General features: G+C 42.8%; 1 protein-coding gene across 11 annotated transcripts in view; it reads left to right on the forward strand.

Moving 5' to 3' along the window:
* RGS7 (regulator of G protein signaling 7) overlaps positions 1-13,431 on the forward strand; it is a 258,096-nt gene extending 244,665 nt beyond the window's left edge. For all 11 annotated transcript variants that reach the window (XM_046938436.1, XM_046938438.1, XM_040696773.2 and 8 more), the window contains one exon: positions 12,849-13,431. In XM_046938436.1, coding sequence (XP_046794392.1) covers positions 12,849-13,010 — 162 coding nt within the window. In that variant the 3' untranslated portion in view covers positions 13,011-13,431. The remainder of the gene's footprint in view (positions 1-12,848) is intronic.
* Positions 13,432-14,286: the final 855 nt, after the last annotated feature.

The raw sequence follows: 14,286 nt of genomic DNA on the forward strand, positions 1-14,286 counted from the left end.
GTGCTCTTTGCCTCCCAGGGAGAGTCATCAGTCAGCACCTCCTGGCACTCACCTCCTGGCACCTCCCAGGAGGCTGGAAGCATCCTGCTTTTCTTTAAAGGAACCACTTGACCTGAGAACAGCAGAACAGTTGTCAGATGTTGTGTAAGATGCCATTAAAAGCTGCTCGCCGAACCTACGAGACCAAAAAAGGGAAGGACAGAGGCCTTTAAGAGGGAAGGGAGAAGGAGCAAAATGCTGAGCTGAAAGAGCCATGGAGACTGGCCAAAAATTAATGAGCTGAAAGTGAAGACAAAAGAAAGAAATGAAAATTAATTGCGGTGACCAGAACGGAACTGATGAGGGAGGGGAACTCATGCACAGAGCTGTTGGGTGCTGGAGAGGCAGCATGCCACTGGTGAGACGCCAGCGCCAGGCAGGGCTGCCAGCAGAAACCATCCAACAGCATCAGCTGCGGCTGCTCCTTCAGATGTTTTTCTTCTGAAAGAAAGCTCTTAGTACCAAGTATACGGAATTGCTTTGTTCAAACTGCACCCCTAATATTATTTGAAATCGTAAGGCATAAATGCCAGGTAGTCCTCCAACAAATAACAAACAGGAGAGCAAAAAACAGTTCCAGAAAATGAGAACTGCAGGAATGCATTTAGGATATTTACTTATTAAAAATATGAATGAAAGCCAAAGCAGATGACTGAAGTGAGAGAAGGCTGTTTTATTTAAGTAACAGTTGGGAATCGTCAGTGATTTTTTGTGACTCTTCCATTTATTTATCTTTATGCCAAGTTATTAGCAGCTGTTTGAATTTAGACTTAAAAATTACCATATTTTTAATTTCGTTTCTAGCTAGAGATGTCATGCATAGAACCAATACCACTGAACTTACTAACTTAAGTGCATAAAACATAGAAGTTTTGCTAAAGGGAATTTAATAGCTACAGGGACCTTTCTAAAATAAGGTTTTAATCCCAAGATGTTCAAGGGAAATTGCCAACAGTTTATTTGAACATGTTCTATGTCCATAATTCATTTAAGTGTGTTGCTAAATCGTTCTGATCTGCCTTTTGATCTGACCAGGCTGAACAGATTAATGCTTTTGTCTCCTCTGAGTTGAAGATACGCTGAAGAAGCCCAGTACCATCTTCTTTGCTTCAGTTTATCCCTTTAGTTTTTGATGAGGCTGCTACATTGACTATAATAAAATGTCCCCTCCGTTATTGCTCAAATGTATAAATGGCCACTGTGATGCTGCAGCCCCTTGCAGTGTTTCCAAAGAGATAATTCCTTACTGATGTGGGTTGACTCCACCTCCTGGAGATGTTAGGGATCTTTTATGGAGGACAGCACCAGGTGGTGCTCCTGCCCTGGCTCTAAGGAGGAGATCCGCTGTTCGTGTTGTGCCAGCTATGTGTCTGCCTATACACACAGTAGCAGAGCTTGCCCCTGTTCCAATAGGTGGTCACTGCTGAACTGTGTCAGCTTATGAGGCGCTGTGATTTCCAAGTCCTCTGTGGTAACACGTAGGTGTTGTTCCCATTGATGTGTAGTGCATTATTCCTGGGTCAGTGAGGTGTCTTCAGCTGTCCATTGAGTAGCATCCCAGTTTTTCAGACTGTACTTCTCTTTTACCAAGGTCACTTTTTTTTTTTTTTTTTTTTTTTTAATTTTACCTGTAAAATACTTGTATTCCTTTTTCCTGCTGCCATTTATTTGTATGAGTGGGAGTGAGGAATCCACTGTTCAAACTTTTTAATGCTAAAACTTGAATGATAGTGACTGTCTTCATCAGTATTTGACATAAGGGTTCTGCATATGCAGATTATTCAGAGAAATTGCCATGACAATAGACTCTGAGAACCTGCAAAAATTATTTACAAAAAATTATTTACAAGGGTAAACATGAATAGTAAATATCAAATAATATTCAGACGCAATTGTAAATGTTACCTTGTTAGTGGCATTTGCACAAATTTTATTACACATATTCTCTGCTCACAAAATATATTCTGATGCATTCACCTTGTCTCTTTCTTTTTACTTTTTAATTGATTTTGAAATTTCACATTAGGTTTATCATAGACGTCACCTTTTCAAAACAAATGCTGTTAACCTTTTGGCTGCTACTTTTGCTACATCACGTGAATGATTTTCATTATTCATGTAACTTTTCTACCCACCTCTTTACTCCTTTCCACCTTTCCTTTTTGAAAGATGCACAGCAATTGCATTTTTAATATAACTTGCTTTTCCACCTTTTTATTGAATGCATAATCTGAAGTCTATGACATTTCTTTGAGTTCATCTATTTTTATGTGCTGTTCTTTATATGGCTCATCTGTTCTTTTAGATTCTCTTTCTTCTCTTCCCCTCCCCCCAGATAACACCTTTTTTAGAATACTCAGTCTCTTATGGTTCTTTTCCTTCACAGTGACCATAAATGCTCTTTGCATTTCCCTCCTCTGTTTGTGTGTCTTGGACTTTAAAGAAATTGTAAGAAAATAAGGAGAAAACATTAAAGAAAAGGCTGGTCAGCAAATGGGGCCAGGACTGATTCACACCATGCCTCTGACCATGACCGGATCTTGCAGGACCTTCCTTTCCCATCCTGTTCCCACCATCTCTCCACTCTTCCTCCAGCCAGTGCTGCCCCAAACTCCCCGCATTAGAGGATGACTGTTAGTGATGACACCTTCTTTGCTGAAAATGCCCTCCAGATCTCTCCATAAAGGCAGGAACCCACACCTCACTGGGACTCTTATATTGAGCATGATTCCACCGAAACAGTAATGGAGCTGTGGACCGCCTGGCCTTGTCTTTCTCTCCCAGTTAAAATTGGTTAACATAGGTAAACAGTATATAAATGACATATATAACTGAAGTAGGGAAGATGTGTGCCTACAGGGCCCAAGTAGATAACAGGTGTGGGTGGAGGAAGGGCCTGGGGTATTGTCCTGGGGAGGCCTGACGGGCAAGCCCTGATGTAGACCTGAAAGGAGGTAGGAGGGAGCTGGATATTCCTTAGCTCACGTGCATTGGCCAGGTATAGACAAAAGGAAGTCCAGTTGTGTTACTTTGGATGGGGTGGAGGTGCAGAGGTTGGTTGCTGCAGGCATTTGTGATTCAGAGTAATTGGGAGCTTGGATTTCCCTCCAACCAAGAGAGAGGTGGGAGGGTCCCCCGGGTGATGCAGAACACCTGGGTCTCTTAACAAGGAAAGTGTCTGTGGGAGACAGAAAGGGAGCTTAAAGCTCAAGATTAGCAAGTGTTTTTAAATATTGATCCATGCTGGTTTGGGAGGTAGTATCAGTGAAACTAATGAACTGGTATATGGAAGCCCATATTGTACAGGCAGCTTTCTGAAGGAAGAAATGTAAGTCTCCAATTTCATCAATAGATAGCCTTTTTAAAAAATGTTCTGGTGTTTTAAAAGGTGACACTATCAGTCAACTGTTGAATATACAGTGAAGGTAATTAGGCAGATAATGTTTACTTAATGATGAAACTGGTTTCTAGAAAGCCAGTTTTAGGGATGTATTTGTAATTGTTAAGGCAGTTTAGGTTGGTCCTTTTCTTCTTTCACCCCACCTGAATCACTTCACTAGCCTTGCTGGGTCTCTGGCTAGATCTGCTCTCTTGAGTCCCTTATTTTTTTCCTTATCCTTTCCTGTCTCTGTTCCAAAACCCAGACATGGGGCAGTCACTGCAGCTGTGCTCCTACTTGGTGCATGTGTGGGCAGGAGGGGTTTTGATTTTTATGGTTTTTTTTTTTTTTTTTTTGCCTGTATTGGGACCGCATACTGTCAGACTTTCATTTTGTTCCAACAAGCTTCTTCACAGTGCAATTCTTGTCATACAGACTGCTATGATCTGTTTTTTTTTTTGTTTTGTTTTTGTATTTGTCTACTATTAACACTTAAGCATCTTACTTGGAGGAAAAAGTTGGGTTTTTTAAATTTTTTTTCTGATTATTTCTAAAATATCTGTTGGTCAGAGCTGAACTAATGACAAACTAAATGACCCCTACTATCTACTCTGACCTTAGTGCCACATTAAAACTGCACTTTGGGGTTCCTGTCTACAAGGAGAGCTGAGTAGCTGCTGATCTCCCAGTGCCTCTGGTGGCATCTTCCACTGCCTCCTCCTGCCCCAACTTCCCAGCAGACTTACACTGCAATTGGGGATGTGAAACCTGCCAGGACTGACTTAAAGTGCAATCAACTTTTGCTCAGTGGGTACCATCACGCTTGCTACCTGGATGTCAGCTGTGTCGCCTCTTTGATGCAATTAAGGTGTGTTTTTGGGGCTTTATTTTTTCTTTTTACTTCTGAAAGATGTTTCTGATGACTCCTCTCTCTCCTGCCCACCCCACCTCCTTTGTGGGGTGTGCACACGTGTCTCTTGAAAGCCTTTGAAGTCTCTTTCCACCAATGGCACAGATGGGGCAGAGCGGCTTTGATCACTGTGTCTTTTCATGAGCCCTAGAAAAGAAAAACGAAGGGTTTGGAAGCCAAGAGACCCGGAGGAACGAATAGAACAAGAAAGGAGGAATGAACAGAGCACAGAAATAACCTCTGCAATAGAAGCACTGGTGCCTGTGTTACAGCCACCAACTTCTGCCTCCTGTGAGTGGCTGTGGGTGGCTGCTGCCCCCGCTCCGTGTGTCCCAGTAAAGCTCTGGGGGAAGCAGCAGAGGAGAGGGAGATGCGGAACACACACACTGCTCAACACAGAGAAATAAAAGGCTGAGGTCAGACACCAGAGGAGCTTGCCCTGCGTGCTCTTCAAACCACGCTGAGCCCACTGTGTTTACTTTGCATCTAAAGAAAGTTTGCATTGTGTAAAAGAAAAGAAGGAAGAAGAAAAACAGCTATGTTCCTGGTGTGGCGAAGACTTATAAAGTTGCCATTGTGTCCGTTTCTTAGCTCTGACAGCACCTGTGCCAGGACGGAGCTCTGTGCCCCTCGTTGCTGAGGCCCTGCGGTCCTGTGGCCACCTGCAAGTTCCTACTCGGTGGGAGAAACGCTGCCTGCAGCACTCAGCACCCGTCCTCAGTGCCACGCGGTGCTGGCTTCTCATAGCAGCTCTCCCCTGGGCTCTGCAGCACTCTGTTTATTGGTACTGACGTGGCAGCACCAGCACAGTCAGTGTATCAGCACCCATCTGCCACAGTATGGCCAAGATTTTAATTCTGCTGAGGAGGAAAGTATAATCAGAGCAGTAGCACTCACTTGGAATTGCGTAATAGTTTAAAATACAAGTTTTGTACGTGCATTGGATGGAACATTTTTGCTATCCATTACAGTCTGTCATCTAAGAAATCTAAATAGAGCATAAAATCAAAACCAGAGGATGCAGCGTCAGTCAAAGCAATTTTCTTTACCATAGTAAAGCAAACAGTTTGGTGCTGCAAAAGGGAGGGGGTGTTTGTTTTGGCTTCTTTTTTTTTCTTTCGGGGGAGGAGGAACGGGGGCTGGTTTGTTTTCGGTTTGCTTGCTTGCTTGATTCTTCTGTTGTTATTTCCTTCCTCCCCTTCCCCAATTGTTCTGAAGCGGTCGTTTTCCCTTTCTTTCCGTTTGGACTTTCCTTCTGGTTAAGCCTTGCTGAGCACTGCTGCTGACGGAAAGAAAACACAGAAAGCCCCTTTCATTTCACCGAGCCCTCTCTCGCTACGGCGCTGCCGGGAGCGGCCCTGTCTCTCCCCGCCCTGGCCTGGGCGGCTGCTGACATCTCGCGGGGGCGCGCGGCCCCGCAGGCGGTGGCGCTCACCGCGAGGTGGCGCTGTGGCGAGAAACGGCGTCGCCACCCGGAGCCTCGGGGCCGCAGCGGGGCCTCGGGGAAAGGCGTGCGTGCTAATACACGGGCTTCTCGGGTACCGATCTCAGGCTGCCTTTGCCCTCTTCCCCACGCCGTCTGTGTGTTGGGATTGCTGAGAAACAGCCTCTGTTATTTCAGCCATCTCCATCTTATGTTGGTTTTTTTTTGCACGTAGAATTGCAGCTTTACCCCCGGGGGCTGCGTGGGATCAACCGGCCGTACACTCCGGTGTCCTCTGAACTGTGTTTGAGGGAGGCTTTTCTATAGAAAATCATGTAGTGGGAAGATGGTCTTCCCCTCTGAAACTTATGGGATGGAAGGAATGGCTTTGTTCCACCCCAGCTCTTGTAACAGACAGATAACTTTCATTACGTGATGCTTAATGAAAGAAATATATTAAGTACTTATATGTAATATTTGTTTTTATGTCTGGACCGGATGCTATGTAAAGCAACTGTCCTGGCTTCAGGGAATGGAGAGAAGTTTATCTTTGCTTGGATGTATGGCACTCCCCTTTGGGATGGTGTCATTTAGTAATTTCTGCCACATGTTGTTCTGAGCAGGACGTTTTTGTTTCCTTACTGTGTTTCCCTCAAGTCCTGCCGGATAATATTTCAGATGGTCACAGTCAGAAAAAGCGTGTGACAACTTCCAGATGTGCAAATAATCAAAGCGATCTGCAGATCTGAGGGAACACACCAACAAACAAATGAAGGATAACTTGAAGGGCTGCACTCGAAGTGGGGGGTCACGTTCTGAGGTGGGGCAGCAAGCAGGAGGACGCTTCCAGAGTACCCGGAGACTTCACTCCTGTCTGTGTCGTTTGGTAAAGCTGAGAGTCCAGTGATGCAGCTGGGCAGGCACAGAAACAAAAAACAAGGGGTCTGGTTGTGACTTTCACACAGCTTGGAGCGGTGCTGGCTTCCCAGGGAGAGGGAGGGCTGATGGTTGTGCTGGTGAATGAGTGTAGCCGCGTGGTGCTGCATGTACAGAGCAGCAGGATGCAGGCTGCATGTGGCTTACTTTTACGGCATGGGCAGCACAGTGCTGTCCTTCACCACGGTAGGAATGGATCTCTCACTGTACAGTGTCCTACAGCAAGTCTGCTGGTGCCTTTGTGTACATGAGCATGGGAGTACCTGCTGCAGACAGCGCGTTCTTTGAAACAGATGTGCTCTGCTGCTGCCCGCTGTGTGCATGACTGGCACAGCGCTGCTAGAAAACTGGTCTTCAAAGCCTCCTGTGATGAGCACTCACAGAGCAATCATTAGTAGCAGTATTGCCGCTATCACTGCTACTGCTGCTCCTAGTAACAGGCATGATTGAGTGATGGTTTTAGGAAGGTCAGCTTGATGCTTAAACTTGATTATCTTGAAGCCTTTTCCCATCTAGATGATGCAACGGCCCTAGCACTAATACTACTATAACTACTAATTTGTGCTGGCTCAAAACCTGTCAGCTGATGATGGAGGAAGGAAGATCTGATCACTTCCAGGGAGATGCTGGATTTTTGGAAGCTCCTATGATTCCTGCAGGCCATTTAGTGACAGAGCTGATGTTTTAGAAGCATTACTATGTGGGAGACTGCTGCCAAATACTCTTTTTCCTTCCTAGCAAGGCTTTACATAACTTTTTGTGCAATCCTATGCCATCTTTTACCACTTGGGAGCTACTGATGAAGCAAGCTAGCAAACTGAGATGCATGCTAGGAAATGAAACAATTTTGTGACAGTTTGTCTCTCATCAGAGGTGGATTTTGTCAGTCAGGCTCTCCTTACTGCCTTCTCCAAGGATTTGCAGAACTGGCAAGATTATTCTTTGACTTTGTACTAAGAATCACGTTGTACCTACATAGAAATTGAAAAGAGCAATGTCCTTCTCACCTGGGACATCAGATCATGGTGCTCATCTGCAGAGAGCAGAAGCCCAAGCCAGATAACTGTGTTGGAAGTGGTGTGGTGGGCTTGGAGGCAGCATTCCACAACAGAGGCAAAGAGTCTACAGAGCATCCATGGACCCAAAGGTGAGGAGGTGCTACAGCTCACAAGGATACAATATCCTGATGCGCTGAAAGAAGGTGTTGGTCATGACTTGGGCTATGCAGAAGATGTTTATGGTGATGGATCATCTCTGTCCCAATTCATGGCTGTAAGACAAGGGTAAAAATGTCTTTTAATGTGAAGTTTGGCAGCCTATGTTCATCTAGTTGGAATATCAAAATCATGAGCATCCATCATTTATAATGTGGTTGTAAAGACTACCAGGTCCTTCCCCATGCCCACAGAGAAAGCCGTAATTACCTAAGTTTGACAAAATAAAAATGGAAATCATTCACTACACTGGAAGCTGAATCAGAAACGTGGTAAGAAAATTAAAGTCTTACCAACCAGAAAAGCATAGGAGAAAAAAAAAACAAGCAGCTTCCATCCACTACCCATCTGTTGATCTGCTACCTATGCTATCTACCTATTTTTAAGTTTTTACTGAAGAAAAAGGAGCTCTTCCAGTTTATTTTTTTTTCTTTCTTAAAAAAAAAAAACAAAACAAAAAACAGAAGAAAGATCCAGGGTTTCTCTGCCATTGTGACAAACATCAACATTCACTGAGCACAAACACATAGGTCTGTAAGACTCATTGGTTCATTAAGTATCATTTGGGCAAAGGTGCACTCCCAGCAAGTTGGTTTTTCCATCCCCAGGCTTGGTGTGGTTCCGATCATGTGTTTGCTCTCCAGTCAAGACTCCATAGTTTAGAAAGAATTGCATTTTGTTCTTCAGAAGATGTGTCTGTCTCTGTTACGGATTAAAAAGGCAAAATATGCCTTTCATGTTCACTCTTCCAACATGGGCTCATTTTTGAAGTATTTGCTAGTCATAGAATTACAGTCACATTTCTTAACCTGTTGCGAATTTTTCTTACTAAAACTCAGACTCTGTTCTTCCTTAGTGTAAGGCTTCCTGCAGGTGCATTTACCTGACCAGAGTTTGTCATTTCATTGTCATCATTAATATATATTTTTTACGCTCATACTACTTTGCACTATCCATTGCACTACTAAAATCATTTTGTCAGGGTAGGAAGTGCAAATTAAAATATTCTCACAGTGGGAGGACCCCAAGTATAACTTTCGTAACAAAAACTCCCCAGTCATTTCCAAACTAATTATAATTTACAACGAAAAGATAGATCTTTCCTGATAGTACTACCTAAATGGGATATTCCCAACATCTCATATGTGAATAGTCTTTCTCTGAGTTTTGCAGCTGTTCTAATTTCCTGGCCGTAATAAGCCTACCCTGTGACTCCAGCACCCACTCAGGAAAATCTACAAAAACCCCCCACGTCTATCCATTTTTGTCAGTGTTTGCATATCTTTTGATTTGCTTTCCCATTTTTCTTTTACTTGTTTGCAGTTTTCTCTTTACCTTGCAGACTTCTTCCTTCCCTCTCCCTCCTCTTTATTTGAAGTCTCTAGTCTCTCTTGTGTATTTTAATAACCATCAGTCTCATCTGCTGACTTCAGTTCTCAGCCAAACCCTAGTAAAGTCAACAGAAAGGCTTTCCCTGGAATTCTAGATGTGTTTTGTCTTTGTTTTGTTTTTGTTTCTTTCTTTCCTTTCCTTATTCCTATTGCTGCCTGGCTGGCTGATTTAAAAAAATATTTTCAGTACAGCTTGTCCTCAGTTGACTAAACTGGTAAATAATGGATAAATATAGTTTTGATTGAGAACAGCTTTCTGGCAAAGATGGAGTACAGCACTAAAGAAGAATTTTTCGCACCTTTAGTCATAAGATCTGGTTATTTAAATTAAAATCAATTACTTAACCTGCCTGTACAGCACACAAAAATCATAGATGTCCTTGTACTGTACTTTGTGCTGCCTACGCTACACTGGCTGCAGCAACCAGGTGGTAATTTTATTCTGTGGAATAGAAATTGCCTGGGTTTATTTCTTTTCTCATATTAAAAGCAGCAGAAATCTAATTTAGATATTTAACCAAAGGCTTGGCCTTCTCTTTTCCAGTGATTTTTTTTTTTCACCATTTGGAAAGGAAATGTTTTTCTATCATAAGCTCCCGGCTTCAACACGTAATAATTGTATTATGAATTCTTCAGTGTCTTCAGTCTTGCTACCTACCTCTGTAACTGCTGTGACAGTACTGTCTTCATAGCAAAATGTACTTCCTCAACCCACTAAAAGGATGCTGCTGTGTTTGTTAGGGTGAAACTTCACATTTTGCCTAAGAACTATACAGAAGACTTTTATAAATATATTCCATGCATCTATTCACAGAAAGGATCCAGGAATGCATAGTAGAAGTAAAAATCTAACTCACAACAGTAATGTGAATGTAAGTCGTTGTATTTTGAATTTTTACGGCAATAAATTATAGCAATAGTTCACACAACCCAGCTATTATCTCAGATTGTCTCTCTGCAGAATCACAAAAACAATCTGAGTCATCCTGACCTGATTCATGTTCAGTTCCTGTTTTGGAAGGCTTCCCTCACCATCATACGGGCTGGTAACATTTTTTCGTGTGAAGGATAGATTCTGTGCAACAGCTCCTCAGTCTATGGCAGAATCTGCAGCATGAATCATGGAAAATATGTAACCCAGGTTATTTGTAGCTGGTTATTTCTGCAGAAATTCACGTGTCAGAAGAGCCATGAGATTTTTTTTTTTTTTACATGATACATGTGGCTTTTTGGCAGCCTGATGAGAATTGTTTGATGGAGTCCTATCTGACACGTCAAGAGACACCAGCATGTGAAAAAGGAAAAAAGAGAGCTGATGCATAGGGTCAACCATAGAACTTTATCACAGAATGGTTTGGGTTGGATGGGACCTTAAAGATTACTCAGTTCCAGCCCCCTTCCATGGGCAGGGCTGTCCCTCACCAGCTTGGCTGCCCAGGGCCCCATCCAACCTGACCTGAAGTGCCTCCAGGGATGGGGCACCCACAGCTTCTCTGGGCAGTAGTGCCACGGCCTCGCCATCCTCTGAGTAAATAATTTCCTCTTAACATCTGACCTAATTCTACCCTCTTTTAGTTTAAAGCCATTCCTCCTTGTCCTGTCACTATCAAATCATGTAAAAAGTTGATCCCCCTCCTCCTTGTGAGTTCTCTTCAAGTACTGGATGTACACAATGTGGTGTCCCTGGAAACTCCTCTTTCTCCAAGCTAAACAAGCTCAACTCCCTCAACCTTTCCTTACAGGAGGGGTGCTCCAGCCCTCTGATCATCTTTGTTGCCCTACTCTGGACCCACTCCAACAGCTCTGCATCCCTCCTGTGCTGGGGGCTCCAGGCTTGGATACCGTACTCCAGATGGGGCCTTATGAGGGCAGAGTAGAGGGGGACAATCACCTCCCTGTTCCTGCTGGCCATCCCTGTTTTGATGCAGCCCAAGATACTGTTGGCTAGCCTGGAAAGACTGAGTAGGAACCATTTTCAGACATCTACCTTCATGAGTAAAACAAGGCACCAGAGAGTTGTTTCCAATGTTCTCCAAGGGTCCTCTTCATGTTCTGTCATTTAGTCCTCATGAAACTTTTATTTTTGTCATGGCTTTAACTTTACCTCTGTATAATCTATTATTTCAGATAGTACATGGAGGATATATTATTTCAATTAGTAAATGAAGCTGATTAATTAATAAATGGCCTTGTCATGTCATCTCGGCTGAAAAGCACAACAGAAATAGAGAAAGTGATTTCTATTTGCCAAGCTTCCTTGCATCACTAGAGAGAGATATCTCTGAGGTGAAAATGCAGTGCAGTTAACTCTGTGCAATATCTTAGACGTTAAGTGAATAATAACTTGTGACTTCAGGGAAATGAAGCTACACACAATAATGGTGTTACAAACTAATGTTTCTGCAGTGGAACAGTTCAGCAGGGAACAGCTTTATGTCTGGTACTATCCTGCAAAAAAATGGTGCTACTTTACTATTACTAATTACTGAGGACTGGCAAGAGAATAAAACTGTCACTTTAAACACTGGCAAATATTACAAAGATTAGGGTTATCATACATAATGACGATTAAAGGATCTCAAGCAGAGAAAATGTGAAGTGCTTGGTCATTTGATGGCAGCTGAATGAACAATAGTCATTTCTACTGCTGACAAAGATGAAATTGGACATAGAGGAACACAGAGTATAGGCTTTGCCTGCTGACAGGAGCACTCTCCACGAGAACTTTAAACAGGATGTGTAGACTCATGTCCAGATCATCAGCTGAACACAAACTCAAAGGAGAAAAGCTGGTCCAAAACTGCTGTGATTCCTTGGGATATGAATTTTTGACAGGGAAGTCTTGTTTTGTTGATACGTTTGTTAAGCTCTGAAGCATCCCCTTTGCTTCAGGCACTCCTAAAGTCCTTCTGAAAGACAACAGCTCTTAGAGCAACTAAACGACTGGAAAGCACCTTCTAGTAGAAGCTTTGGGTACCCAGTCCTCTGAGCTCAAAGGTTAAAGAGTGACCAATCATGGATGGTAAGTGTTTACTTCAGGACTAATGCTCTTCCCATCTAGCAAATAAAGATATAAAAATGATTTGGTGGCAAGAGTTGGACAATTTTACAGGAGGAAGCAGCTACACCAGTAATATATGCATCTACTGGCATGGACAGCAATAGGATATTGTGGCTTTTCTTTCATTCATAATTTTTGAATTGAGAATAGATGTTGTTGTTGCTTTTTTAATCTAAAAGATGTACTGAAGTTTAAATTGGATCTCATTCAAGGATGTTCTGTGTCCTAAGTTATGTGATTATGTGACCACATGGTGACTCCTAGTTTTGTAATCTGAAAATCTTTCCTCTGACAAATAAGGCTGGAGGAGCTGTTACTCTGGTTGAGACTTTGCATTCAGTGGTGCTCATTGTGTTTACTGGGGTCAGTGCTCACCTTTGTTCCTTCCTCTGACCCAGCGTAGTGCTGACTGGTGACTGCTGCAGAGCTGCACTAGGCAGACCTCTCCTGCCTAGGTCAAGGATGCTCCTTTTTCACTTATTTCTCTCCTCCCAGGCTGGAACCCCACATTCATTTTTCCGAGGAGCCAGGAACCACCTTGAACACGGGAACTTCTGTAGCGCTTTGAGAGTAACCATTCATAAAGACCTTACAGCTCTGAACTACAGCACGCACAAAGAACACTTTTTTTCTAGTGACTACAAAATGCTTCCATAAGCTCTGCTTACCTGAAAGCTCTGTTAGCACTGAGCAGTAGTGGAGCTTCGTATGTTAGCCACTAAGGATGTGAGTAGGAGATAACTGTCATTATGTGTTCTCCTCAGAACCACCTGCACTATTTCAGAAGAAAATCAAGCTCCAATCAAGCTGCTCGGAGATTATGAAATACTCAGATGTAGAACACCCAGCTTCCCTGGTATAGCCATGGGGGTGCAGTTCAAAATACTGCTAAGCAGGCATTAGTCTCAAGCATTGCGCAGACTGGTGATATGAATACAGAAAGTTCACAGAAAAGCCTGCTCTTGTGAACTTTCAGCCAGCATTTGCAGACTAAGCCATAGGTTATTCATATAATGAATGGATGCATATCTGTCAGAATGTTTAATAAAGATAATATATGAGAAGCATGAAAAATTCATTTTCCTCTGCAGTAAAAATATGTTTCTTCTATTGGATATAGGTCAGTGGCAATAGCAGTTTAAAACTTTTGAAGCTTTGATGTTCAGAAAATGGTATTTTGACAGAATTATACTAAAGATATGGGTATTGGAATGGAAACTAACAGATCAGATGAAACCAAAATCTGATGGAGTAATGACTCAACTGTTCTTAACTAATATATGAACCATTTAAACATGATATTGGTACCAAAAGGTAAACTGAACCATGCAAAATGATCCAGCAAAATCTATTTTTTTACTAAATAGTCTTTGTCCCCAAGAAAGCCTGGGGAGATTGTCTTTATGTTAACAGCTACAGCAGAAGGTGGTTTAGGAACGCTGTGAGCTGACATGAGGTAGAGGTAAAGAACAAAAGCTACAGATCCATTTTCCGCAGGCACAGTTTGATGTGTAAAGTCTCCCACTCCTGCCCATGGGGTGCCCTCGTACCTGACTGCTGTGAAGCTGTTACATGAGGTGAGGAACTCTGCTCACTAAGGGTATGACTGGTCTGTAAACAGGAAGAGAATTCCAACTGGGAGGACTGTGGTGAGCAAGTGAACTACTGATGTCTTTCTTTTCCAAAACAATCACTGGAGTGTTGTCTTTGAAAGCTTTTCCTGCAGTCTTCACAAAATAAAGGGCAAGGAAAAGGAAACTGTGAGGATATGTGTGGGCAACTCATATGCATCTTGAAGTCTGAGTAAATAATACTATTGGTTTTAAAAGGTCAGATCAGCTGTTTCTGGTTTCACTACTGGGAGTACGCTCAACCTGAAAAGGTAAATGCTTATTTGGCCCACAGTTGCCATATAACCTAAAACAGCTTGCTC

The sequence above is a fragment of the Gallus gallus genome, chromosome 3 (assembly GCF_016699485.2).
Source record: "Gallus gallus isolate bGalGal1 chromosome 3, bGalGal1.mat.broiler.GRCg7b, whole genome shotgun sequence".
Taxonomy (NCBI): domain Eukaryota; kingdom Metazoa; phylum Chordata; class Aves; order Galliformes; family Phasianidae; genus Gallus; species Gallus gallus.